This window comes from Vombatus ursinus, unplaced genomic scaffold (genome assembly GCF_900497805.2).
Source record: "Vombatus ursinus unplaced genomic scaffold, bare-nosed wombat genome assembly UNPS02010822.1, whole genome shotgun sequence".
In the NCBI taxonomy this organism is placed as follows: domain Eukaryota; kingdom Metazoa; phylum Chordata; class Mammalia; order Diprotodontia; family Vombatidae; genus Vombatus; species Vombatus ursinus.
The window spans coordinates 871,528-898,853 of record NW_020950600.1 but is presented as its reverse complement, the minus strand read 5'-3'; the positions used below and the strand labels follow the sequence as shown (position 1 = coordinate 898,853).

The window sequence follows — 27,326 nt, the reverse complement described above, 5'->3', positions numbered from 1 at the left end:
ATTAGTATCCCAATTTTTCCATATCCCTTATGACAATTGTCATTTTCTCCTTTTATGATTTCAGCCAATCTAGTAGGTGTGTGGTGATATCTGAAGGTTGTTTTAATTTGCATTTCTCTAATCAATTATTTAGAACATTTTTGCATGACTCTACATTATTTTTGTTTCTTTACTGAAAAATTCCCCATTCATATCCTTTGACCATTTTTTGTACATTAGAGTTCTGAAATTATAATTAATGGAGTCAAGAAGGCATTAGCCATTTTGCTTTTGGTAGAGAGCACTAAAATCTGCCTTGATAGTTGGAGACCCTCTTCATTATTCTGCCTGGCTGGACTGTAAAGTGTGTGTGTGTGTGTGTGTGTGTGTGTGTGTGTGTGTGTGTGTATGTCTATGTGTGTGTAAAGGACGCCTGTATAACAAGGCTGTAGAAGTTGGCTAAAGCCAAGTTACGGCTTTAGATAACAGAGGAGTTTGATTCTAAAGGAAAATAGGGAAATCAGAGTTTATTGATTCACTCCTTAGTGAAATGATCAGATTTGTGGAAAGTCACTTTATTAACTATGTAGAAAGCCTGGGTGGGATTAAAGACTCCAGGTAGAGTCTTAAGTAGAAAGCTATTGCAATAGTCCAGGTGAGGGCTTGACCTGGGCTTGTGGCTGGCTGGGTGGAGAACAGAGGACATATAGGAAAGATGCTGGGAAGGTAGAAGCAAGATTTCTAGACAGGTTGGATATGTGGGGTGAGAGTGAGGTGTCAAAGATGATTTAGAGATAGTGAACTTGGATGATTAGACAGGTAGTGATGCCTTCTACATTAATAAGTAAATGTGGAAGTGGGGAGGGAGGGTTTGGGGGGGAAAGATGAATTCTGTTTTGGACAGGTTAAGTTTGAGATGCCTATGGGGCACTGACCTCAAATTATCCAAAAGTGAACTGGAGCTCAGGAGAGAGAAAAAGGGGTATGGGAAGAACATATCTCCCAGCTTCCCTAGGTGAACACAACCCTGGAGCTCTCTTGCATTCCCCACACCCTTCCTAGCTAACGGGATCACAGCATGACATGGCACAAAAGAGTCTTACTCTGGGAGTTCAGTAAGCTGGATCTCAGGCATGCCCATAACCGACTCTGACTGGGGGCAGGCCCTTTCCCCCTCTCTGGTTTCCCAGTTTGGACATTCACATTTCTAAAACCCAGTAAGATTTACCAAGTGCTTTCCTCTAAAGACTAGTGAGGTAGGTTTTGAATATCATCATCCTCATTGAATAGATGAGGAAACTGAGGTCTAGAGAGAGGAAGGGAAACAGGGTTGGCACTGAAATCCAGGTGTTCTGTCTGCCAGCCTGTAGCTCTTGCCCTGTGTATCCTGCTCTCTGAAGTGATTGAGCTCTCATCCCTCCTCAGCTAGATTCTCTCCAGATTGGAATGGCTCATTCTCTTAGGCTGTCACCAAATGCAGGCCCTCATCCTCATCACCAGCATCACTGGGCTAGGATCACTTTATCTTCTCCCCCTCCATCCTTCATGGTCTGTTTCTTATGTTATGGAGGCCTCTTGTCGCTCCCTTCCTCCAGCTCCATCCTTGATCAGTGTGACAGACACCAGAGGGAGGAAGAAGAGAGGAGTAGAAAGTGCCCATCCCCCACAACCCCTTGTCAGGTGTTCTTCCAGGTTCCTCTAGAAGATATTGAGCATCAGTTTAGCTGGCATTTCCCAAGCTTAAGCCAGCAATGAAGGAGGTCCTCCCTCCTCCTCTTTTCTCTGGTCCTTGTGCTCTAGTGTCCTTCTCTACCCTCCCCCAAATGTCTCTGGTCCTGGAAAGAGATGGCCTCTTCTCTCTCCATGGCCCAAACAGTGCAGAAACTACACCCATTCCCTAGACATGGCTTTTTATTGACTGATCCAGAGGATGAGGGAGGCTGGAAGGGAAGGAGAATGCCAGAAGGGATGGAAAATGACAGGGGAACTTGGGAGGCAAAGGGAGAGGCTTGATGGTCTCAGGAGATGTTGGATTAGAGAGGAGTGGGGTATCCATGGAGGACTGACAAGAGACTGGAAGGAAGGATGATAGGCCAGAAGGGATGGAAAGGGATGGAAGACATAGGGATGGAAGGGTAGAGGCCAAGAAAGAGAAGGAAAAGCTGGAAGGGATAGGTGGAGGCTGTCATAGCCTCAAATTCTTTTCTTGGGTCTTGACTTTCGGAAAGAACTTGCTTCTGTTTCAGTTTTCTGTAAGACATTACTGACCATGGAGGGGGAGGAACTGCTGGATGCGGTGAATGTTGAGAAAGACTCTGCATGGAGAAGAGCCAGGCCTAGTGGGTTAGCCTTCCAATGCAGCTCAGACGGTCTTGCCCCTGCCCGGGGAAGACCACAATCCTACCCCATATCCCTAGGTAGCCACTACTCCCTGTCCCTGGCTAGGCCCCTAACGCTGTCCCCACCATTAGCTAGACCCTGGCTCCCTTGCCCTAGCTAGCCCTTGGACCTCCCTCCAGTTCCTCTGGTCAACTAATCCAGACCTCACCTGCCATGATGATATCATTGACCTTCCACTTGAAGTGGGACCACCATTTCTTCAAGCCTGGCCAGAAGAAGCACCAGAAGATATAGAAGGAAATAAAGGCCAACTGCACAGTCAAGGTTACCTGGTGGGGGCAAGAGGGTAGGGGAGGAGCCTTAGGACAGTGGGGCAGAGCAGGTAATGAAGGAAAAAAATCTCTGAGAACTCCCAAGGAGACGGGATGAAAGGTTGGGCATAAGGCAGGACCACTAAAGGCTTGAGGGAAGAGGTGATGTTGATGTAAGGGAGGGAAAGGGGAGGAGCTGCACAAAATGGAGGGAGTGAAGGAATCAGTCATTTAGGGCTGGGGTGGGGGTGGGGAATGGGTATGGAAAGGCTTGTCCATGAGAACATAGATTTAGAGATGAAAGGGACTTTATAAGACATCTAATCCAATCACCTCATTTTACAGACGAGGAAACTGAGGCCAGGAGAGGTCAAATAACTGGGCCAAGGTATTAAGGTAAGTGGCAGAGCCAAGAATCAAATCCAGGTACTCTGACTCTAGGCCCAGAGCTGGTCCCCACCACTACAGAATGAAGAAGACTGGGAAAGAAGTTGGGGCAGAGGGGGAGGGGCAGGAAAAAGAGAGGCTCACCCCAAGGAAGAAGAGGGCCCTTCGAGGGCTGAGTGGGAGGCCGTGGACGTGGAGGAGGAAGGTGAGCTGATAATCACAGTAGGTGCTCGTATCCACGTCCCTGGCCAGGAAGAGAGACAGTGAGGCTTGTTCTAGGGTGGAGCTGGGCCCAAGGGGGAAGCTAGAGGCTCTCCCCAATCCCTTCACCCCACTCCACATTCATTTTGCCATGAGACCTTACCTGTTGCTCACCATGATTTTGAAATAGAAGTCAGGAGAAAAGATATGCTTGGGAATAATATCGTGACAAGGAGAGTTCTCCAGACACAGCCACCTAGAGGGATTGTGGAGCTCTGGGGGACTGGGGAGACCCAAGGCATCCTTCTACCTCCACCCTAGCCCTCCATCCAGAAAGGTGGCCAGGAGCAGCCTGCAGATATTGGGGAGGCAGGGAGCTCCATCCCTTCACCCAAGGGCTAGGAGCAAGCTGCAGACACTGGACAGGTAGAGAAAAGGACTCTGGGAGCAGGGCCTTGCATACTCAATGCCAGAGCTGTTATACCGCAGGATGCTAAAGGAATGGCTATCCATCCAGTTGTCCTTGACAGTCCAGATGAGGCTGTCAGTACTAGAGAGAGGAAAGGCCATGTTCTAGTTCTGACTGGGGCCTCCTAAGCCAGCCATCTGGTGAACTTAGATCCTCCATGGGATGCTTGTGTGTGCATGCACACATTTCTACACAGGTGTGCCTGAGGCCATGTCTCAGTTCATAGTAGGCACACTTGCTATTAACAAAAGCTTACTGAGCCCAGCATATGTGGCCTCTGACCTTCAGCTCTAAATCTTAGATTTTACTTGTGCTTAGCCTGGAGAAGGTAAGACCCAAAAGGGTCATGTGGGCTGTCTTCAAGTAATTGTAGGGCTATCATATGGAGAGAAGGGATTAGATGGATTCTGTTTGGCCCCAGAGGCCAAGAATGGTGCCATGGGACAGGGGCTGGATTTAGACAGTCAGAGGACCTGACTCTGAATCCCAGCTCTGACACAGATATATGAGCTTGGAGAAATTACTTAACCTTTCTAGACCTCACAGTCCTCATCTGTAAAATGAGGGGGTTGGACCTTTAAGGACCCTTTCAGCTCAGAATCTGTTCTTCTGTGATTTTGTCCATGAGGAAAGGAGGCATTGGGTTTTATCCCAAAGGCAGGAAAACCTCTTGACCAGGAAAGGGGTTCCAAATGTAAGCAGGCTGCTTCTAGAGGTGGTGAGCTCCCTCTTTTGGAGATCTTCAAGCAAAGGCTAGAGGACCACTTGTTAAGGAAGTCATAGAGGGGTCGTTGGTCAGGTCTATGGATCAGACTAGTTGGCTAAACTGATCCCTTCAAATCAGAGATCAGATCCTGTAATTAGTATCTGGGGGCACCCATGCCAGTATATGTAGGGGTGTAAGTTTATCTTAGGGCAGCTAGGTGGCACAGTGGCTAAATTGCCAGGCCTGGAATCAGGTAGACCTGGGTTCATATCAGGCCTCAGATACGCACTAGCTGTGTGACCCTGGGCAAGTCACTTAACCCTGTTTACCTCAGTTTTCTCATCTGTAAAGTAAACTGGAGAAGGAAATGGCAAACCACTCCAGTATCTCTGCCAAGAAAACCCCAGTTGGGTCAGGAAGGGTCAGACACGACTGAAATGACTGTGTCTGCCTGTCTTGGCCCCAAGTCTTACAAGTAAAAGGAGGCTAGGAAGAGAGTGGCCGAGGAAGGCGAATATGGAGGAGGGACTCACGGAGCCCACCGGGCTTGGCGTCAGTACTTACTCATCTTTAGGACTGTTGTAGCGGTAGATGTCAGCCTCTGAGTAATCCACAATGTTGTACTTGGAAGCCCCTCCTCCAATCACCTTGAGGACATAGCTGCAGCAGAGGCACAGGAACTTGGACAACAAGGGTCCAGCCAGGTAGGCAGTTCCCCTCCCCCAACTCTTCCCCACCTTGGAAAAGGGAGGGGTACTGTTGTCCTCACCCAGCCCTCACAACACACACACACACACACACACACACACACACACACACACACACACAGTGAGTCAAAAGGCAGATCCCTAGGAGGGGATGATCTCGGGGGTTTTAAGGAAAGGCTTAGCCTGTCAGCACTTCCTTGGGCAGGGGTTGTAGCTCACCAGTGGCGTCTCTCCAATACTTCAGAAGTCCCCAGGAATCCCTGTGTTTATTTGTATTTTTTCCCCCAGACTTCCCCAAAAGGCAGCCAGAGCAGGGAAGGTAGGGGGCTCACCTGCCATTGAAGCTTCCTGACTCACCAGTCACCATGTCTTGGATCAGGAAGAAGGGGAAGAAAGCTGTGGGAGGAAGAGACAAGGCTGAACTGGGGAAGAGGGTGGAGCCTTGGTCGGGCAGAGGGGTGGTACTGGGCTGGGGGAAGGTCATGTGCTGGGTGGCTGGGCAGGGGCCCCTCTCTCACGATCACTGAATAAGAAGCAAGGCATTTCAGGGTCTGGATACACGCAGTCAAAGTATCTTTTATTGGTCTCCTTGTTCTGCTGAAGGGTCAAGGTGACGTCAAAGGCCAACCGCTTGCCAGGGGGACAGCCAATGAATATGGGGATCATGTCATTGCCCTGCCCAAGAAAGTGGGAGAAGGGAAGAGAGAGAGGAAGAGGGAAGAGTTGAGGGTAAGAGAGAAACACCAAATTCAACCATTGCTCCCAATCCCCTACTGTCCTCTCTTGGCCAAGTCATGAGGAAGCAGGAACATGCCTTGCTCTTTCTCCCAGGGAACCCACAGAGTACCCTCTTGGCTGGGAGCAAACCCTCCTGGTTTGAGCAGAATCTAGCTAGGCTCTGCCCACTAATATGCAGAGCTGAAGGAGAAAGAGGGAAATGGACATGTGCCAGGACCTCTAAGATTCCTTCCTCCTCATTCTCTAGGATCTGAAGTCTAGACAACATTTTGTCTGAGGGATGAAAAAGGACTTGAAACCACCCAAGGAGGAGGACCATTGCATCCCTTTTGCCATTCCCACATGAGAGGAGGGACTTGGAAGTGGTGGGGGTGGGTCAGTTTTCAGTGAGCAGGAGAATGAATTCTTCACCTTCCCTCATCTTGGGAAGACCAGAGCCCAGCCTGGAGAGTGTCCCCCTCCCCTAAGAATCTGTCAGATCCCCGTGGTCTCTCCTTGGTTACCTGCATCAGATGTCCATATCGGGTTCTAATAAAGCACTTCCCAACTGAGCCAACCACCTGTAGAGAAGACTGCTCAGTGCTGGGCAGCCACCTTCTTCTACCCCCCATTTCTTTTACTGCCATCCCAGGCCCAAGGGGTCTTTTGCTCCTTGTTGTCGACTAACGACCTCCCTCTTCTAACCCTGTCATTTGTGAGCCACCTTCCCACCCAGAAGACAGAGGGGTGATCCCTTCCCTCTGTTCCTCCCTGTCTCCCACCTTGATAAGTAAGGCTGTTTTCATGAGGTTGTATCCACTGATGGTTTGATCAGAACATCTGAGTCTGTCCTTGACAGACACCTGGTCAGGTTGAGGGAAAGGTGTTAAGGGACTGGGATTCTGGAGAGCTCTTCCATATCACCCCCTCAGTCCTCTCCTGGAAGAGTGGAAGGGAGGTGAGATCTAACTCTCTCCAGGGGTCCCAAGGCCCATCTTGCCCAGATAACTCAATCACAACCTTTCTCTGAGTGTGACTGTATGCCTGTGTATGTGTCATGTGCACCTATCCCCTATAGAATATAAACTCCTTGAGAGAAGAAAAACAATGTTTTCTTGTTTGACTTTGTATACTAGGTCTAGTACAGTGTCTAGTATATAAAGGACACCTAATCAGTGCTTATGGCGTTGAATGGTGAATTGATGCATTCTGTTGGCCAAAGAGTTTTGGGGCCTGGAACTGAGACCTCCCCTGATCTGGAACCTAGACCATTTCTTTGGTCTTTCTCAATCACAGTTTCCTCATCTGGTGCCTAGGATGTTAATTCCTCCTTGGTCAAGAATCCAGGTGAATTGGACTGTAGCTAGAAGACACACACAGACACACAGCAACATACATATGCAAGTGTGCATGGCTTGCCCATCTCACCTGGAAGAGCATGGCATTTCGGTTCACTAAAGCCTGCTCCTTCACTGTTGCTGACACACACATGGGATCAGCCATTATCACAGCCAGACGCAAATGCCTCTTTTGGCCCAGGAAGTTGTCTGCAAGAGGGAAGGAGGGAGACAAGGGTGGGCCAGCAGCTCAGAGACCCTCCTTCCAGCCACCTGCCAGGCTACCCCACCATCTTCCCCTCAACCCAATTCCACTCCACCAGCCTTGGGGGCCCCATCGGCCCACCACTTTTCCAGGAAGTTTTTGGGTAGACGAGGTAAATGGAGAAGCTGTAGATGGTCCCCTTGTCCAGGTAGATGTATTCGGGCAGGCGATTCTGGGAATTCAATTTATAAAGCTTTTCATAGCCATCCATTTCAATGTGCACGCCATACATACTCTCAAAGTTACTGGCTTTATAAAAATAGAAAGCCTGCCAAGACCAGGGAGGGATTGGTTAGGCTCTGGGCACCTCCTGAAGATCCCATCAGCCCCCATAGCTCCAAGCATCCCAGAATCTCAAGAGCTGGAAAGGAACTCACAGACCCAAAGAGGAATCCCCCTCCAAGGTATCTCCTCTCTCTACTGCCCCACCCCAACCTCATCCAGCTTTTCTCAGCTCTTCTAATGGAAAGCCCTGATTGTTAGAGAGTTTTCCCTAAATCTGCCTCTCCTCGTCTTCCCTACCTCTCCTCCCTTTTTCTCCCAACTATTCCTAGTTTTGCTCTGTGGGGCAAAGCAGAATAAGTTGAATCCCTCTTTTTACACAACGGCCATCTCAATATGATATCCTGCTGTTCTGTCTCCAGCTAAGTCTCTTCTTGTCCAGGCTAAGCACGGCCAGTTCCTTTGACAGATTCTCCCACAGCATATTCTCCAGTGCCCTCATCATCCTTCACGCCCTCCTCTAGACTAGTTAGTTTGTCAGTGGCTTTATGGAAATGTGGCATCCAGAACCAAACACAACTGTCCAGGTGTAGTCTGACTGGGGCAGAGTACAAGTGGACTTCCTATCACCTCCCTGCTTTCTCTCTTAATGGAGTAAAGATGGCATTGGCATTCTTGGCTGACACATCAAAAGGTAAATTCATACTGAGCTAGCAATCCACTAAGACCCTAAGATCTTTTTTTCCTATGTGTAGCCAAACCTTCCCCAGCTTATCCTTGGAACACAGACTTTTTGAACCCAAGTATTCAGACTTTACATTTACACTGTCCTCAATCTAATCATATTAGATTCAGCCCTGTGCTCTCGATGCCCTAAATCTTTTTAGTTTCTGAGGTTCCCAAAGTGGGAATACTGCCCCTGGGGGCACTGCAATGATGAAGCGGGGTATAGTAACATCAGGTGCAATTGGGGGGCATTGAATGAAAATAAGGGAGCTTTGGAAGCATAAGGAAAGAAGACAAGATAAGAAAATTTTGAAAAACTATTCATACATGTTTCATCTGTTGTGTAACAGAGTTAAAGTCATAGTGATTACATTATTTTCTAAATAAACACACAAAATGCCAGTTTGAACCAATCAGTGGTCAAATCCACCAACAGGTCTTAGCAAGCGAGTGTTGGGAGTGAGCATGTCTCACACTGTTAGGAAATCCAGCATGCATCAGCAGGAATATGTGCATGTAATGATTTGTTTATAATACAATACTATATGGTTATATGACAAGATATTGCATCATCAAAATTTCAAAGCAGGAAAAAACTCCACAAATTTACAATAAATTATTGAATTTAAGATGTGTCATTCAAATATATATATATATATATATATATATATATTTTAAATTACACAAATTTTTTTAAAAATCATTAAAGGGTTAAATAAAGTAGATTTCCAAGGGGGCAGTGAGTGATTTTTTTTAAAGGAGGTAGTAAGCCAGATAAGTTTGGGAACCTCTGATTATGTCATCCACTGTGTAAGCTATCTCTCCTTTCTGTTACCTTCAGATTTAATTAGCACATTATGCCGTGATCCAAATGATTGATACAAATATTAACTAGCACAGAGCCAAGCACAGATCCTTGGGCACTCCCCTAAAGACCTTCTGGTGCCACACCAGCATCAAAGCATTAATGACTCTGCGTTTCAGATCTGTCATGCAATGAGTTAGTTGTCCCTCTGGGTTATGGTGTTACTGCTCCCAGGTCCCAGAGCCCCAGGGCCAGTGGTATGCTGGTAGATGGTTTAACAACTGGATCTCCAGTTGTAGTGCTTGCTGATTTCCAAGGTATAAATGCTCATCCTGAAAATTTAACAACCAGTTCTCCTGCAGCACACTGCTGAGAACCCTCTGGCCCCAATCCCACAGTCCCTGCCTACACACTCCCATAACTTCCCTCCCACCCCCCTGCAGAAGAATAAACAGAGTAGGGGAAATGAGGCTGGGGGACTACTCCTGCCCATCCCTTTCACCTGATGTTGCTTCTTATCCTTCCACCAACGCCAGGTGGGGTCATGGACAGGATCAGCATAGGGCTAGAAAGGCAACAGAGAAGGTACAGGCAGGTGCTGGGGAAGGAAACTCCTTGAGTTCTCCAATGATCCTCTCCCCTGCTTTGGACATTCCCTCCTGGATTCACCCACACATACCTTATTATACTTGGCATGCAGTGAGAGCAGGTGGTAGACAAGGCCTTGGTAGATGGCCAAAGAGACTTCGGTGTGGAAGCCAGCGTCAGAGCTCACAAAAGGTGGCATTGCGCGATAGCGCTCCACCCGTGTGTATCGTTGTGGATTCGGCAGGTCCTTCAGCTGCATCAGCTCAAAAGGGCAGGGGTTATTGTAGGAGAGGGTCGCTGGATACCTAGGAAGGACAGGGAGAGAAAGAGATTGGATACGAACCCTGCCCCAAGCTCCTTCCATCCACATGTCATTTATCATCCATCCTTCTAACTATTCATCCATTTATCTAACCATTCTATCCATATATCTGAATGTTAATTGTCTACCCATTAATTTACCTATCCATTTATCTTTCTGCCCATTTATTCATCCATCCATACACATATCAACCACCCATCTATTAATTCATTCATATATACACTCATGTATCCATCTATCCATCCATCCATTAGTTCATATTTATTTATTCAGCAAGTACTTGGTAAAATAAAAATGGTGATATAACACAGACCCTATTCCCAAAGAGCTTATAGCATAAGAACAAGGGGGATGAAAGGTCCAGTGAAAAAATAACTATGAAACAAGATAAGGAGATCATTGTGAAGGAAGGTCTAGGCAAAGCATGAGAAGAAATGGGGATGGGAAAGAGTACTTTCACCTAGTGGAGTCCCAGAAGTCTTTATAGAGAAGATGGCACCTGAGCTATACGTTCAAGGGCTCCTCAAGGTGGCTTTGCAGGGGAGGGGCCCTCAGGGATCCTGGGCTCTGGCAACTTCTCCTTTATCCCCACCCCCCAACCACTCTGTCATTCCTGATGGGCAGTTGGGTTCAGCTTCACTCACACTTCAGTACTGATCTCATAGGACGTCAGACCCAGCAGCTGATACACCAAGATTTGATTCACTGGCAGTGGCCTTTTCACCAGCTTCCCTTCCCCTTTCTTGTTAACCAGATAGACTAGCTGTGGAGGAAGGAGTTTAAAAGGAGGAGAGGGAGGGTCATTTCAGCCCTGTGTGGATGGATTCTTCCTGGATGGCTAGGCCAGCTTGGAAAGTCTGCACTTTCTTTAAAGCTCACCTGCTGTGGACCCATCCTGTCATAGAAGATGCTGACTGAGGTCTCATTGGTTGAATATAGGCTTGAGGCCTGCATCTGGGAAAGGGTGAAAAACGTCTGCCAGCCATCTGATGGGTACAGACGATGTACCTTGAAGCTGCCTTCAACAATGAACCAGATCTGGGGGCCAAGAGCCCAGAAAGGACAAGGAGGGAGAAAGTGAGAAAGAACAGGAGCTTGAGGGCCCAGGTGGGATTCCCTGGGGGGCTGGGAAGGAGGGTGTCCAGGGTGAGGGGCGTAGGGGCATTTAGGGCTATGCAAGGGAAGAGGAGCCCCCAGGGTGGGGCCTTGAGTTTAGGAGGGGACAGAGAATAGGGAGGCAGAATCCATGGAGTGGTCAGGCCAACCTCCTGTTCCTCACCTCCTCATTCTCAGTGACGAAGATCACTTGGCCTCTGTAGGAGCCGACCATGTACTTTATTGAGGACTCCTTGGGGAATCTGGCCATGTAAATGTAATTCTTATTGTCGTAGCTGTGGGGGAAGGAGAGTGGAACCCAGGCTTGGTCAAGTATATCTGAGGAGAGGAGCCCAAATGGTTCAGCCTCTCTCTACTTGCCCCTGTGCAACCCTCTCCCTGCCCTTTACATCTCCAGCTCCCCAGGCTAGAGATTCAAGGAATCCAGGATCCAATGTCCCTACTGGACAGATGGAGAAATATAGGGTTGGAATCATATAATGAGTCAGAGGCCAGAACTTGAACTCAGGGCTCCTTTTGCTCTAGCCCACAGTCTCAGGGCACTTGTGGCCAACATCTGGACTTAGTATTACACTTACAAACACTTAGAGATATCACCTCATTTTATATCCTCACAACCATCCCAGGAGGCAGGTGCTACTATTGTTCCCATCTTACAGATGAGGAAACTGAGGCTGAGGGACTTGCTGAGGGTCTCATAGCTATTAAGTGTTTAAGGCTGGATTGGAACTCAGGTCTTCCTTACTGCAGGCCCACCAGTCCATCTACTTCTACCATCTCAATGTCTAGTCACTTAGATGACTTAGGACACTATGAGTGAAAGGAGGGCTGTAGCCAATTCCCAAAGGGGGCATGAGGGTAGAGGGAGAGGCTTCTGGTTCCCCAGAGCTCAGGTAGTCCCAGGTGTGCACATGGCTAGTGGCCTGGATGCCCTGCCCCCACCTAGTTTCCCCTTTGCCCTCACCTCTGCAGAATAGCGTTGCCCCAAATCAACAGCAGATGGGTGAAAGGGTTGTAGAAGAGACCCTTGGGCACCAGGGGGTAGTCAGTATATGCCTCCATGCCCAGTAGCATCACAAAATCCATGTCATTATCTGCCAGGGATCCAGCGCTGCTGCAGTGAATTTCCCCAGGTAACATTCCCCTCCCCTCACCCAACGTCTCAACCCCACTCACTCCCTAGCCCCCAGCACTCCAGCCCCTGACCTTCCAGCCCAAACCAACTGTCTCTTTCCCTCCCCAGATTTCCCCAGGTTTCTAGTCTTTTGATCCCCCTCAGTCTTTCAGGTCTCTCCACCTACCCAAGGGGATGAAACGGGGAATTTGAAAGAGCAAGTTGACCGAATCCAAAAGGGAGCCTCTACGAACTGACGAGTACTGTAAAATCTGGAAATGTGTCTTGTTGCCTTGAGGAAACTCCATGAGAAGCAAGAAAGTATTTTCCTTCATGTCATACACCACCCAGTGGAGCCAACACTCTGGGGCTGCAGGGAGGTAGCCAGGGTTGCTGGCCTGATGCTATCCACTGGAGGCCATTGGCACCTCCAGGGAAAGACCCAGAACCCCTTTGTGCACTGACAGCTTCCCCAGGGCTTCAGGGCCTGCCCTGGGGTCCCAAGTAGCCTCTGCTGACTATCCCTCCCTAGGCTGCAAGCACTCCAGAGAGCTGAGGACCTTCCCAGGTGTGATGGCCTTCCCAGACCCCTAAACACCCTGAGGTTCAAAAACTGGAAAGGACCTTAGAAGTCACTGAGTCCAACATCCTTCTTTTACAGATGAGGGAACTGAAGCCCAAGGAAGGTGTATGTGCCTTTCTCAAGGTCACAAAGCTGGTCAGTGGCTGAGCCAAGATTGACCAAATCCAGCACTGTCTTTCCACTGTTCCACTTTCCACTGTTCCTCCTTAGTCCTAGGCCCCAACACCACTCCTGGGGGATTCCAGCACCACCTTATATCCATACCTTTCTGGATAGCACACATCGATCTCATTTTAGGCATCCTTCTGAAAGTCACTTTGCCATCTGGGGAAGGAGGGAGGAGTGGGGCATGAGGAGAGGGGTCAGCCCTAGGGCTAAGGCAAAGCAGCTTCCCTCTCACTCCCAGGCCTTAAGAGTGGTCCAGGATGGGCAGCCTCTGATCCCAGAGAGAGGGAATCCACAAGCACACCAAACCCAAAATGAGGTAGGGCATAGAGGGCCAGGAGGACTTCTCCGAGGGATGTGACAGGCTTGCTCCCTGATCTCAGACTACTGTTTTCTATTTCCTCTTTGGGGGTCACTGCTGAACCCCAGGCCCCCAGCTTTCACACTTCTCGTACTGAGTCCCCCATTACTGTCCCCATGCAGGGGGATCTAACCCCAGTCCTTTTCAAGGACTGGATTTAGATACCAGGTGTGACCAGCCTGGCACTGCCCCCAGACCTTACTGTCAAGCTCCCGGTTAGGTGAGAGCCAGGGGAAGAAGAAAGCTGATACCCCTGTGTCAGCCATCAGCACCAGAATCAAGACAAGATTCTATAATGGCCTAGCATTCTTGGGACAAAAATTAAGTAAAAAAAAAAATTGATGCCTCTCTGCTTTGCGTGCCCTGAGCAAGCATCCCAACTATCTTATCCTTGTTAAAGCTTTGTGCAACATTACTATCTGAGTAAACAATAACAAAGTTGGGGACTGAATGAGGAAGCCTCCTTGTTCTAGAACCCATTGATAGGAGGTAAGATCCTCAAGGACAGGGGCTGTCGTGCTTTGTTTCTTTGTATCCCCAGCACCTATCCACCTATAGCAGTGGTAGTAGGCCCACAGGGGCACTTAATAGATGCTTGTGGATTGACTGAGTAAGGCATCACCTACAATATGCTGTCATGGAAGGAAAGCAGCAATCAGTCAGTCAATCTACAAGCATTTATTAAGCACTGAAAATCTGTCATATCTGCTAGTGATATGAAGACAAATGGAGCAATCCCTGACCTCAAGGAGCTTATATTCTACTGAGGGAAAAATCACATGCCCACATATGTGTATGTTGTTCAGTCATTTCACTGGTGTCTGACTCTTCCTGATCCCATTTGGGGTTTTCTTGGCAAAGACACCAGAGTAGTTCACCATTTGCTTCTCCAGTTCATTTTACAGATGAGGAAACTGAGGCAGACAGGGTTAAGTGCCTTGCCCAGGCTCACACAGCTAGTAAGTCTCAGAGGAGAGACTTCAATATTCATTAGGGAAATTGCTCTATCGTTTTCTTTCTGTTTTTGCTCTCCCTGGTTTAGAGATTAGAACCATATTTGTGACACAGAAGGAATTTGGTTAGGATTCTTTGTTGTCTATTTGTTCAAACAGGTTCTATAATATTAGAATTGTTCTTTAAAGTTGGGTAGAATTCACTTGTACTTATATCTGGTCTTTTTCCTCAGGGAGCTCATTCATGGCTAGTTCAATTTCTTTTTCTAATGTAAGGTTATTTAAACATTCTATTTTCTGTTAATGTGGGCAATTTATATTTTCATAGATGTTTGTCCATTTCATTTAGATAATCAGTATTATTGGCATATGACTGGGCAAAATAGCACCTAATCATTGCTTTAATTTCATTTTCATTGGTTGTGTGTTTGCCATGTTTTTCATTCTCGATACTGGTAATTTGGTATTTTTAAAAATCAAATTAAACACTGGTTTATCTATATTTTTCTCATAAAACTAGCTCCTAATTTTATTAGTTCATTTTTTTTACTTTTAATTTTATTAATCTCTTCTTTGATTTTCAGAATTATATTTTTGGTGTTTAATTAGGAATTTTTAAATTGTTTTTCTAGTTTTGCTTTTTTTTTTTTTAGGTGCAAGCACAATCCAGTGATCTACTCTTTCTCTCTTTTATTAATGTAAGTATTCAGAGATATAAAATTCTCCTAAATCCTGCTTTGGCTGCAACCTACAAATTTTGCTATGTCATCTCCTTACTGTCATCATCTTGAATGAAATTATTCTATGATTTGTTCTTTGATTCACTCATTATTTAAGATTGGATTATTTACTTTCCAATTTGTTTTTAATCTATACCTCCAAGGTCCTTTAGGGAAAGTAATTTTTATTGCATTGTACAGTGGGAGCCAGGACCCGGGAACAAGACCTTGAGTATCACAGTTAATTAAACTATCTTGAATGAATGTAAACAGCAAAAGGAGCTCTAACTAACTCATGGGAACAAACACTTGTATATGATGCTGGGCCATCCCTTGCACTATGCCATCTTTGTTCTGTTTCTATATAACACCTGACCTAGCCTAAGGGTAATGCAGGGATCCACTGTGCAGTCTTCATGCTGGCAAGGATTAGTCCTGTGAATAAATCCCACCAATTAACCCTAATAAACCTACATCTATATTCCTATGCTGGCATGGCTTGAACTTTCTCTGGTAACTCATGAATCTCTCAAAGGGTCTACTACTCTACATTAAGCGTAATCAGGGCAACTGTTCCTTTGAATACATCTTGTGTCCTGACAGTTGACAGTCAGCAGGATAGCGTGTCCACATGCCCTGCTACAAATCTTGTGTTATGTGCATTATGATCCAAAAAGCATGTATTCAATAGTCCTGCCTTTCTGAATTTGTTTCTGGATTTATGTCACAACACGTTGTCAGTTTTTGTGAAGGTGTCATGTCCATGTGAAAAGTGGTATACTCTTCTATCCCTGTCCAATATTCTCCACATCTTTTCTAAAATGCTATTCATCTTAACTTCTTTTTTATTTTATGGTTAGATTTTTCTAGGTCTATGAGAAGTAAATTGAGGTCCCCCACTATTATAGTTTTACTGTCTATTTCCTCTTATAATTCATTTGACTTTTAAGAATTTGGATTAAAAGGGGCAGCTAGGTGACACAGTGGATAGAGCTCCAGCCCTGGAGTCAGGAGGTCCTGAATTCAAATCTGGCCTCAGACACTTGACACTTACTAGCTGTGTGATCCTGGGCAAGTGACTTACCCCTGATCCCTTCACCAAAAAGCAAAAACAAAAAAAAAATGGATAAAAAAAAACAGGGATGCCATGCCATATATGCCATGCATACATGTTCAGTATTAATATTAATTCATTGTTATCTTTTAGCAATGATACCTTTTAACAAAATGCAGTTTTCCTGATTAAAGATCTATTTATATTTTTACCTTATCTCAGTTCAAGATTGCTACCCCCTTTTTTTTTACTTCAGCTGAAGCACAAGATTCTGCTCCAGCCCTTTATTTTAACTCTTTGTGTGTCTTTCTGTTTCAAGTGTGGCTCTTTTAAACAACATATTGTTAGGTTCTTGTTTTAATACATTGTGATATCCTCTTTCATGTTATGGGTGAGTTCATCCTATTCACATTCACAATTATACTTCCTAAATATATATTTTCCCCCAACCTATTCTCTTCTATTTATCCTTCTATTTTTTTAAATTTTGTTCCCTTCTAAAAATTCTGTTTTGCTTCTGACCACTGCTTCCCTCAAACTACTTTCCATCTTATCATAACTATCCTTTTTTTTCATAGTCCCTTCCCCTCCTATTTCCCTGTTGAGTAAGATGAATTTCTATACCCAATTGTGTGTGGGGGATATACACACACACATACACACACTCACACACACATATACATATGTGTGTATATATGTGTATATAATACATATACAGATATACACATATATGTATGTGTATGTGCACGTGTGTGTGTGTGTGTGTGTGTGTATTCTTCCCCCTTTGAACCAGTTCAGTAAGAATTAGGTTCAATCATTGCCAGGTTACTCTAGCCCCCTATTTTCCTCTTCATTGTGAAGACTCTTCCTTGAGAACTTCTTTTATGTCAGATAATTTTCCTTCTCACAGTGCATCCCTCTTTCTCACTCTTCCATTTTTATTTTGAGATCATCCCAACAAAACACTCACACCCATACCCTCTGTCTAAGTAGATTACTTCTAACTGCTGTAATGATGATTGAGTTTTTAGGGGTTGCATACATGTATCAGCTTCCCATTTGGGAATATAAACAGTTTAATTTTATTAAGTTCCCTATGATGTCTCACTGTTACCTTTTTATGCATATCTTGAATCTTGTGTTTGAATATCATATTTTCTATTCAGCTCTGGTCTTTTCATTAGGAATGTTTGGAAGTCTTGTACTACATTAAAATTATTTTTTTTCCCTTGTAAGATTATGCTCAGTTATTCTGAGTAGGTTATTCTTTGGTATAATCCTAGCTTCTTACCTTCCAGAATATCACACGCCCAGCCCTCCACTTCTTTATCATGGTAGTTGCTAAATCTCATGTGATCCTAACTGTGCTTCTATGGTATTTGAAATGTTTCTTTCTGGCTGCTTTAAGTATTTTCTCCTTGACCTGAGAGCTCTGGCATTGGGCTATAAGATTCCTGAGAGTTTACACTTTGAGACCTCTTTTGAGAGGTGATAAGTGGATCTTTTCAATTTCTACTTTGCCCTCTGGTTCTATGATATCTTATGTCTTGGCTCTTTTTTTTTTTTTAATCAGAGTTTTCAGGTAATCCAATAATTCTTGAATGATCTCTTCCTGATGTATTTTACAGGTCAATTATTTTTCCTACGAGCTATTCCACATTTTCTTCTATTTGTGTGTGTGTGTGTGTGTGTGTGTGTGTGTGTGCAATCAGGGTTAAGTGACTTGCCCAGGGTCACACAGCTAGTAAGTGTCAAGAGTCTGAGGCTGGATTTGAACTCCAGTCCTCTTGATTCCAAGGCCTGTGCCACCTAACTGTCCCTATTTTTTCACTCTTTTAACTTTGTTTTGCTTTTTTTAGATGTCACATGGAGACATTAGCATTTAGTTGACCAATTCTCATTTTTAAGGTTTTTTTCCTTCATTGTGGTTGTATAACTGCTTTTTAAAAAATTATTGGACCAATTCCGAATTTTAAGGAGTTATTTTCTTCAGCTTTTTTAGGACTTCTTTTACCAAGTTGTTGTCTTTTCATAATTTTCTAGCATTGCCCTCATTGCTTTCCCATTTTTTCCTCTGTCATATGATTTTTAAAAATCTTTTAAAAAAAACTTTGTTTATTACTTCTAGGAATTCTTATCAGGACTGTGCCCACTCTACATTTTTCTTTGAGGCTTTGCTTACGGGTGTGTTGAGCTTTTGTCTTGAGCTTCCCTGCCACCAAGGATTTTCATGATCAAGTTTGTTTTATCGTTAGCTCATTTTCGAGCCTACTTCTTGACTTTCGACTTTTAAAGTTGGGCCCTGCTCCCCTCTGGGATGGGTGTCTGTGTGAGCGGGTGACTGGCCTGAACTTCAGGCTTTTATGTCGTGCTGTTTGCATGGCTAGATCTGGAGGGGTGGGGCTATACATTATTGGTGCTTCCAAGGTGCTGTGATCTGGGGCGAGTTCGGGTCATGGCCCTCCTCTTGGTTTGTGTTCTGGTTGTTTCCTAGATAGGACCCCCAGCTTCCTTACAACCGTAAGGACGCCTATCTACCCTGGAAGTACAGCTTGGAATTGTGTAATGAAATGGTGCTTGGCTCTGAACCCCGTGCTAGCACAGAGGTCCCGTGCGCTTTTTTTCCTGACCAGCTATTCAACACCCTTACTGTCTTCTGGGTGCTAAGCATTCCCAGTACCTGTTGCTGGTGCCGCTACTGTGTTTACAGGGCCAAGTTGGTGTTGTTTCCATCATGATGCACCCCCAGCCAGCCCCCACCCCAGGAGTCTGCAGACTTCTTTCTAGCTTCCTAAGCCACGTGGGGCTGGAAGAATGACTCACTGTGACTTTTTGTTGGTCATTCCACTTAAAATTTGATTTGATGCACTTTTGAAAATTGTTTAGTGAAGGGGGCAGCTAGGTGGCACAGTAGATGGAACACTGGCCTTGGAGTCAGGAGGACCTGAGTTCAAATCTGGCCTCACACACTTGACACTTACTAGCTGTGTGACCCTGGGCAAGTCACTTAACCCTGATTGACTCACCAAAAAAAGAAAGAAAGAAGGAAAGAAAGAAAAAGAAAAAAAAGAAAAAAGAAAAGAAAATTTAGTGGGGAATATTGGGAGAGCTCAGGAAAAAAAGCTCACTTTACTCTCCCATCCCTGCTCTGCCCCTCTACACTATCTTACTTGGTGATCTGTCATTAGGTGCTACAGGGACAATAATCATTCCTATGAAGATGATTCCCAAATCTGTATACTGTGTCAAGCCCTAGCCTCTCTCCAAAACACCAGGCCCATGTCACCAATTACTTTGCTAGACATCTCTATCTTGATGCCCAATACACATTTTGATGCACCCCAAATTCAAAATGAAACTTGTTCTCTTTCCCCAGGAAGCCACCCTTCTCTAAATTTCCTTGTTTCTGTTATGGATACCATCATCCTTCCAGTCATCTTGACTTACAATTCTAAAATTATCCTTGGTTCTTCTCTCTTCCTTCTCTCTTATATCCAAGCAGTCACCAAGTCTTATCTCCATGTCTGTCAAATCCATCCCCATCTCTTTACCTCCTTATTCCATACACCATGGTGTTCAGGCTCTCACCACCTTTGCCTAAACTATTTTAACAGGCTCTTAATTGGTCTCTCTGCTTCCAGGATCTCCCCTCTCTAATTCAACCTCCACATAGCTGCCACATTAATATTCTTAAAGCACAGGTACCACCAGGTCATACTCCTAGTCAAAAACTGCAAAATTTTCATCCCCATTGCCTCCAGAATAAAATACACACTCCTCAATTTGGCATTTAAAGCCCTTTGAAGTTTTCTCCAAACTAACTCTCCAGGCTTATTTCTCTTTGCTCCCCTTTCATCAATCACCATTCCAGTCAAAATTAGAAGTACCAATATTCCATCTACCAACTCTGTCTTGCAACGGATGTCCCACACTGAGGTGCTACTTCCTGTACCCCCTCATTAAGGCTCTCTCCCCTCAATTTATTTTACATTTACATATATATGTATGTAATGTATCCCCCAATTGAATGCAGGAACCAATTTTCATTTTCTCATGGGCATTTCAAACTCAAAATTAAATTTAGGACAGATCTCGGCTGGAATGGACCTCATAGGCCATCTACTGCAACCCTTTCATTTACAGATGAGGAAACTGAGACCCAGTGAGAGAGACTTGTTCAAGGTCATATAGGTAAGAAATGACAGAAGTGATAACATTGTACATTCAAAGCAGGTTAAAACAGTAGAAGGACCAGGTACATCAATTGATGTAAAAATTATTTTTTATGTTTTGCTATAATTCTTCCTATCTGTGCAAATGCATTTAAAATACAAATAATTATAACCAGATATTATGATTTTACTTTGAATTAAGTTTTTCATCCTATTGTCTTGATTTGCTTTGCCTTATGGATTAAAAAAATGCATTGTTGCCATTCAGGCAGCTTGGTCTTTGGAGGTACTCTAAAGTTCCCATCCTTAATAAATATTTATTCGAACAGAGGTGAAAGGAAGTGTAAGGTTCAAGAAAAGGAGGCCCTGACAGAACCTTGGGTCCCACATCACCACCCCACAGTTGTAGGGGCTGGGGGTCCCTTTTCAGAGAAAGGAAGCTGAAGGGGGCTACCTGTGATGATCCCAAAGTGGAAGAAGCCTTCCTGATCACCTCCAGCCAAGGCCAAGATGTACTCAGAGCCATTGCTGTGGAATTCCACAGGACAAAGTTTCTTGATACAGTGACTATGCAAGACTTGGACCCAATTGCCTGGGGAGATGTAAGGCATTTCTCAGGACTGGGAGTCTCCCCCCTCCCTCCTCCAAAACTGGCATCCCCTCATTCTTCCAGTGGGAAACTCAATCCCAGAAGCTTCTCAGGACCATCTGAGAATGGCTTAGCTTCTCTCAGGAAGCCTCCATAACCTCCCCAAGATTGCTGTTGAAAAAGCAACCTGCCTCCCTCCCACATACACACCCCTAGTTTTGCCTCTCTCTTGAGCTCTCAGATATTCTAGAATCTCTGCTTAGATCATGACCCTGCTATGGGCTCCAAGACAAGGGAGGGAACTTGGCCTTGTGTAAACTCTGGGTAATCTGATGAGCTCGCCTAATAATTAGATGAGCTTACAGGGAGAGAGGCAAGCCCTTGGGGTTCCTCCTCATGGAGAGAGGGGACATGCCCACTGGCAATCCCGTCTTCTCCATAAGGTGCCCATAGACATGCCAACTCTCTCCATGGAAGGACACCTATCAGACTTCCCAAAGGTTCACTCCTGTAAACCCATCAAACTGGTCCTCAAATTCCCTGAGTCATTCTTCCCTTCATCACCCCAGCTGGCTCTTCCTCAGCATCTGGTTCAAGGCTCTGCATTCCATGGTCTCTTAGATCATGACTCTCCTTTGTGTGGGAGTCAGACTCCAGAATCAGAGAAGCCAGTCTGACCAGAGTGGGGAGGGGGAGAGGCTAGATCTAGGAGGGAGGGCCCAATCCCTACTCTCACAGTTCCTCCCATCCCCAGCTTTCTCACTGGTGCTAGGCCCTTTTGCAGGCCCATTGAAGTAATTGCCAGTGAAATAGTAGACGAGTTGGTTCTGTCGGATGAAGAGGACGCTTTCAGTGGAGATGGTGTCATAGATGGTGGCTGTGAAGTGCTCCTGAGGGCAGTGAAGAGAGCCCAGCCAGCAGCTATTGATGCTCAGCTGAGCCAACCAGTGCAGGAATGGAGATTCACAGGATTGAGAGCAGGAAGGAGACTTACAGATCATGTAGGCCACCACAGCCCCCTCCTTTATAAAGACACTGAAGTCTCAAAGAGTTCAGAATGAAGAGACTTGGCCAAGGGACTTGGCAACTAAGAGGCAGAATGGAGGCTGGAACCCAGCTCCCTCCCCACCTCTCCCCCACCATCCCCACCACATCCCATACCATGATGCCTCCTTGGCAGAGGGATGAGGCCATGTGCCCCTTGGCTTAGGTGAGGTCTTGCAACACCCCACTCCTGGGCATCAGTATCTCCTTCCCTCCCTCCCTTCCCAAGTCTAGAGAATGTCCTCTCTTGCCCACCCTCCACCCACACAGTCAGCTGCCACTCAGCCTCCCTCACCTCCACCAGGGAGATGTCCCTGAAGCTGGAGTCAGAGATGAGAATCATCTTCTCCTCTGGAATACCCCCAAGGATGAGCACAGGAGCCTGGTCCACTGTAGCCCAGACAGGCCTAGATGGTGCATTGATGAAGTGCCTATGGGTCATGGCCGTGACCTAATGGGAGAGGTCCAAGGGACACAATGGGAGAAGAAGGGAAGAGACACTGGCTTCCCCCATCTTAGCCAGGAGGCTCAGTTAAGAGGATTAGCTCCCCCCCCCACCCTCTACCCCTCAGCCTTTCTCCCATCCCCTTCCTTACTTGTTCTCACCTCACTTCCCAGGGTAAAGATCAGTTTGTCCTTGTCTTTTTTCAGAAACCCATTGATATTTATCATGTACCTGCAGAGGGAGGGGGAATAGCCACCTAGTCTCCTGCCAGACTCAATGGAGACTTCTCACCCCTCACCCTAACTTGATGCCCAGACACTGCCCCTCTCAGGTCTCATGTCCCTGGCCCTGAACAGGAGGCAACCTGGTGTAGTGACAAGAACGCTGAGCTTGAAGTCAGAGGACCTGGATTAAAATCCTGCCTTTGACACCTAGGACCTCTGTGACCTTGGATACTGCCACCTTGGCTCTGCCCCTCTATGCTATCTCAGCTGGTGATCTCTCATTGGTTGCTGTGGGTTCAGTCAGCATTTCTGTGAAGATGCCTCCCAGGGCTAAGCCCCTCCCTGGGCCTCAGTTTTCTCATCTGTAAAATGAAGGGGTTGGATTCCATGGCCTCTGAGCTTTCCCAGGTAAAGTTTTCTATAATCTATGATCCTTTTTTTTCTGTTTGGTGAGGCAATCAGGGTTAAGGGACTTGCCCAGAGTCACCCACTGCTAATAAGTTTCAAGTGTATGAGGGATCTTTCTCTTTTAATCCAACTCAATTCAACAAACATTTATTGCTTACCTACCATGTGCTAAGCCCTCAGAGAGCGTATATTGTACTCATCTCTTACTTAGCCTCCCTGGGCCTCAGTTTCTTCATCTGTAAAATGGGGCTGGGGGTAGTAGATTGGTCTAGGTAATCTCTTGGGTCAATTTTGGTCTTGAGATTCTGCTCACTTAGTCTAGCCCTCTTGTCTACAAACCAGATTCTGGCTTTGCTGTCAGTGAGTTCAGCTGTGCTTTCCCCATCCCCCGTTGCCCACAAAGATGCCTGGGACTCCACTCACCTGGTATCACCAATGAGCTCCCCGACTTGGTTGCTGGAGATTTCGACTTCCATCACTACAGTGCCATTCTTCATGGGCATGGGGGTATACCAATTCATGACACAGGCCTCCTCAGCCAAGCAGGACACTGGTAGGTATGGGATGAAATGAGGTGGGCACAGGGGTGGAGGCTACCCCCCACCCAGCCAGCACTGCCTCACCTTCCCTCCTTACTAGAACCCTACTGAGGGACTGGGGCCTTGGTGCAGGGTGCAAGACCTCAGGGTGAGCTGTGCTTTCTTCACCTCTCCCATAGAGGATGGGGGTCCTTAGGGATCATTAGCTTGGTCTAACAAGCCAAGTTTCTGAGGGATGGGCCGCTCTACCCTACTCAAACACAACTGAACCCAAGGGTAAAAAGTGGGCACAAAAACCACTGAGGGGAAAGGTAAAAACCCAAGGTGGCCAGCTAGTGTGGGGATTCCAAGGTTTTTGTGACCTGCCGTTGAACTCTTGACTGGGCAGCAGGGGCTTCTGGGTGCCCCAGGTGAGTGTCTAGGGATTTGGACCTCACGAGGCCTGGTGTGCAGGCCTATACCCACCCATGTCTCAGGTGCTAAACTGGTAAGGAGAGATCTACTCCTCATCTTGTCCAACTTCTTGGCAAGAGCCCTCTGGCAGCCCCCTTCTCCAAGACATTGTCCTTCCTAACCCCTGGTGCCCAGCCCATTGCTTGGGGAGGACCCTCACCATGTCTTCTGAATGGTGCTCCCTTCATCTCGATTTGCAACCTCTCTGCCTTCCATCTCCGGAAATTCACGGGGGCGTAGAAGGTGACCAGCACAATGGGGATCAGGCCCTTAAGGTGGCCTCCACGGACAAAGGCTTCTGAATTCTGAGAGGAGGCCAAAGAGGGAATGACACTGACCAGTCTATGAGCATGGCCAGACCACCCCCCCATCCCACCCACCATGTGCCTAGGCCTGGGCCCTGGCCTTAGGCAAAGGCCTCTGACCCTGCCTATCTGGATGAAGGGGATAGGGAGCTGCGGCAGAGAACAGAACTCTGCCGGGCAAAAACCCAGGGCAAAAATACTGACTCCATTCCTGGAAGCTGGAGAGAAACTAAAGATAAGAAAGTACCCTGTGGGTCAATAAAGGCACCAGCACCATCTTGAAGGCTAGGTGAGCCCTCCAGGATCCAAGTTTCCTCCTGGGATCCCCACCCATGCCTTCCTTATCAACAGGAGTCCTCCTGCACAACCAGCCTCCCTGGAAAGGCCACACAGGAACTGGCCTCTAGGGATGGAGTTTCCCATCTGTCAGAGGAGACAACATTCCCTTTCTTCAGCCTCCAGGGAATCTTCCAAGGTCTCTCCATTTTGGGAGAGCACTGAGGATTAGAACATGGAAAAAGGTTGGATTGGGGGAACAGCGATGGCAGTGTCCAGAAGCTCCTTTTTTAGGCTGGGGGAGCTGGGTAGGAAGGGAGGGAAGATGCTGGGGGCAGGAAGCCAAGCTCTGATGGGTGGGGCCCCCAACGATGGTTTGGGTGAGCTAGAGGCCCCCGTCTCTGATTGATCCTAAGATGATTCCCCACCCCTCAGGAACCTTCACTGATCCCTCCCTAAATCTGGATTTTCCCCTCCACCTACCCTGTGTCTGTATGCCCACTTGGTTCTATTCCTCCCTCCTTATTCTGCACCCCTCCCTCACCTCTCCAGGGCAGGTGAAGTTAATCTTCAGGAAGTAAGGGAAGCCCCAGTACGTCTGAAGACAAGGGATATATCCAGTTCAGTGCGATTATCCTGACCTCCCCCCAACCACAAATACACACACACACACACACACACACTTATTTTGCCATTCCCCTCTTCCCTTCCCACCCTCTTCCACGAGCCCCAGGGCAAGGGATATCCAAGGCTCTGGGAGGGTGTCCTGAAGACTTGAAAGCTTGAAAGGAGGAGGCACCAATGAAAGGATACCATGACAGACAGATGGAAAGACACAGGGATAGATGAGCGGGAGGAGGGATAAAAGGGAAGAATGAAAGGAGAGACGGAAGAACAGAGATGAGATTGAGATTTGGAAGGGACCTTAGAGGCCCTCTTGTCCAACCTCCTCGCTTCACAAGTGAAGAAACTGAGGCCAAGATAGGTGAAAGGGACTTGTTTGCCCAAGGAGACGCCAGGGTGGACAGACAGGAGCAAAGTGGAATAGATGGAAGACTGGAGGGTCAGAGGACAGTTGGAAAGATGGAAAGGCAGAGAGGGGTGGATGGGTGGCTAGAAGGATGGTGTGGAAGGGACAGAGAATACAGGTGGGGGGGAAGGCCAGAGGGGCAGCTGGGCCAGGCATCTACCTCTTCATGGTCGATGGGTGAATCCACTAGTTCTTCGAAGTATTTGTCTACGTCGGAAACTGGTTCTTGATTGAAAAACCTTTCATTGCCCTCTCCCAAGGTCTGGTACTTGTTGAGTACCACTTGCCATTGGCAGGTGTCTTCCAGCTGTGCCCACAGCTGGACTGGTGCCGGCAATAGCAGCAAGAGCAGTAGCAGTAGTAGTAGGGACACCATTAGGGTGGGTAGTCCAGATCTGGGGAGCCTAGGCAAGGAGTCATGGGTGGAATCCAGGGAAGTGGAGGGGCAACTTCTGATGGGAAGGTCCCCCAAAGATGGCCACCCTCCCCGATTCACCCTAAGATGATTCCCCTCAGGAACTTTCACTGATCCCTCCTTAAATCTGGATTTTCCCCTCCCCCTACCCTGTGTCTGTATGCCCACTTGGTTCTATTCCTCCCTCTTCCTTCTCCACCCCTCCCTCACCTTTCCGGGGCAGGTGAAGTTAATCTTCAGGAATTAAGGGAAGCCCCAGTCCACCTGAAGATAAGGGATACATCCAGCTCAGGGTGATCACTCTGACACACCCCCCCCCCACACACACACACACACACTCTCCTTGTTCTGCCATTCCCCTCTTCCCTTTCCACCCCCTTCCACAAACCCCAGGGCAAGGGATATCCAAGGTTCTGGGAGGATGTCTGGAAGACTTGAAAGGAGCAGGCACCGATGAAAGGATACAGTGACTGACAGATGGAAAGACAGAGGGATAGATGCACCTCCATGCACCCGAACGGGGAGCATCCTTTCCTTTCCTTTCCTTTCCTTTCCCTTTCCCTTTCCTTTTTCCTTTTCCTTTCCTCTTTCCTCTCCCTAGGTCACATAGGGTATATTATCCTTACCTTCGGGCACTCTGCGCAATTGGGGAAACTAAGCCAGTAACAAGGACTTATTTGCTCCAGGCGACCGATGAGCGAGGGGTTCTCTGGGTCCTAAGAGTCACCCCGCCCAGGTCTCCCTAAACTCCGCCCCTCCCTCCAGGCCTATTCTCTCCCCTTCTCGACCCCACCCCTGCTTCTCCCTTCCTCTTCCTCTCCCACTTCCACGCACATTATCATACTAGCTATTACTTCCTCTCATCCATTTCTCCTCCCCTCAACCCCAACGCCAGGCTGGGGACCAGACACACCCAGAAGGTCCGGATCTTTCCCTTCTCCTAGAGCCCGTCTGCTTGGCAGTTTCCGACAGCCAAAGGGTTAAGTGGCTAACGGCTGGTTACTGATACCCTACAGCACGTGCCCCCGGGACCTTGTGTGATCCTCCTCACTGTTATCTCTAAGAAAAGTTCGGGACCTTCAGAGGAAGGCGGTCCCATAAGCCTCACTGTCCCAGCCAGTTAACTCTTTTTTTTTTTTTTTTTTGGATGGTCACATTCAACGTTTTCATACTTCATACACGATTATAATTGGAATACATTTTGCCTCACCAGTATGTATTTTTAATGACGTTTTCTTTCTTTCTTTCTTTCTTTCTTTCTTTCTTTCTTTCTTTCTTT

The 27,326-nt window shown here is 46.9% G+C and overlaps 1 protein-coding gene across 1 annotated transcript; it reads right to left on the bottom strand.

Moving 5' to 3' along the window:
* Positions 1-1,421: 1,421 nt before the first annotated feature.
* LOC114038251 (cation channel sperm-associated protein subunit gamma-like) lies at positions 1,422-26,758 on the bottom strand. Its single transcript, XM_027855480.1, has 30 exons — positions 26,674-26,758; positions 26,258-26,311; positions 25,793-26,036; positions 25,147-25,200; positions 24,182-24,326; positions 23,453-23,579; positions 22,559-22,628; positions 22,248-22,403; positions 21,672-21,843; positions 20,774-20,911; positions 13,160-13,219; positions 12,500-12,682; positions 12,163-12,292; positions 11,362-11,473; positions 10,962-11,120; positions 10,727-10,845; positions 9,852-10,065; positions 9,675-9,737; positions 7,504-7,687; positions 7,246-7,364; positions 6,600-6,680; positions 6,342-6,398; positions 5,619-5,775; positions 5,433-5,496; positions 4,958-5,053; positions 3,682-3,768; positions 3,382-3,474; positions 3,162-3,261; positions 2,528-2,648; positions 1,422-2,294 (listed from the first exon to the last, which is right to left on the bottom strand). The coding sequence occupies exons 3-30, from the start codon at positions 26,006-26,008 to the stop codon at positions 2,173-2,175; spliced, it is 3,399 nt and encodes a 1,132-aa protein (XP_027711281.1). The 5' UTR covers positions 26,009-26,036; positions 26,258-26,311; positions 26,674-26,758; the 3' UTR covers positions 1,422-2,172.
* Positions 26,759-27,326: the final 568 nt, after the last annotated feature.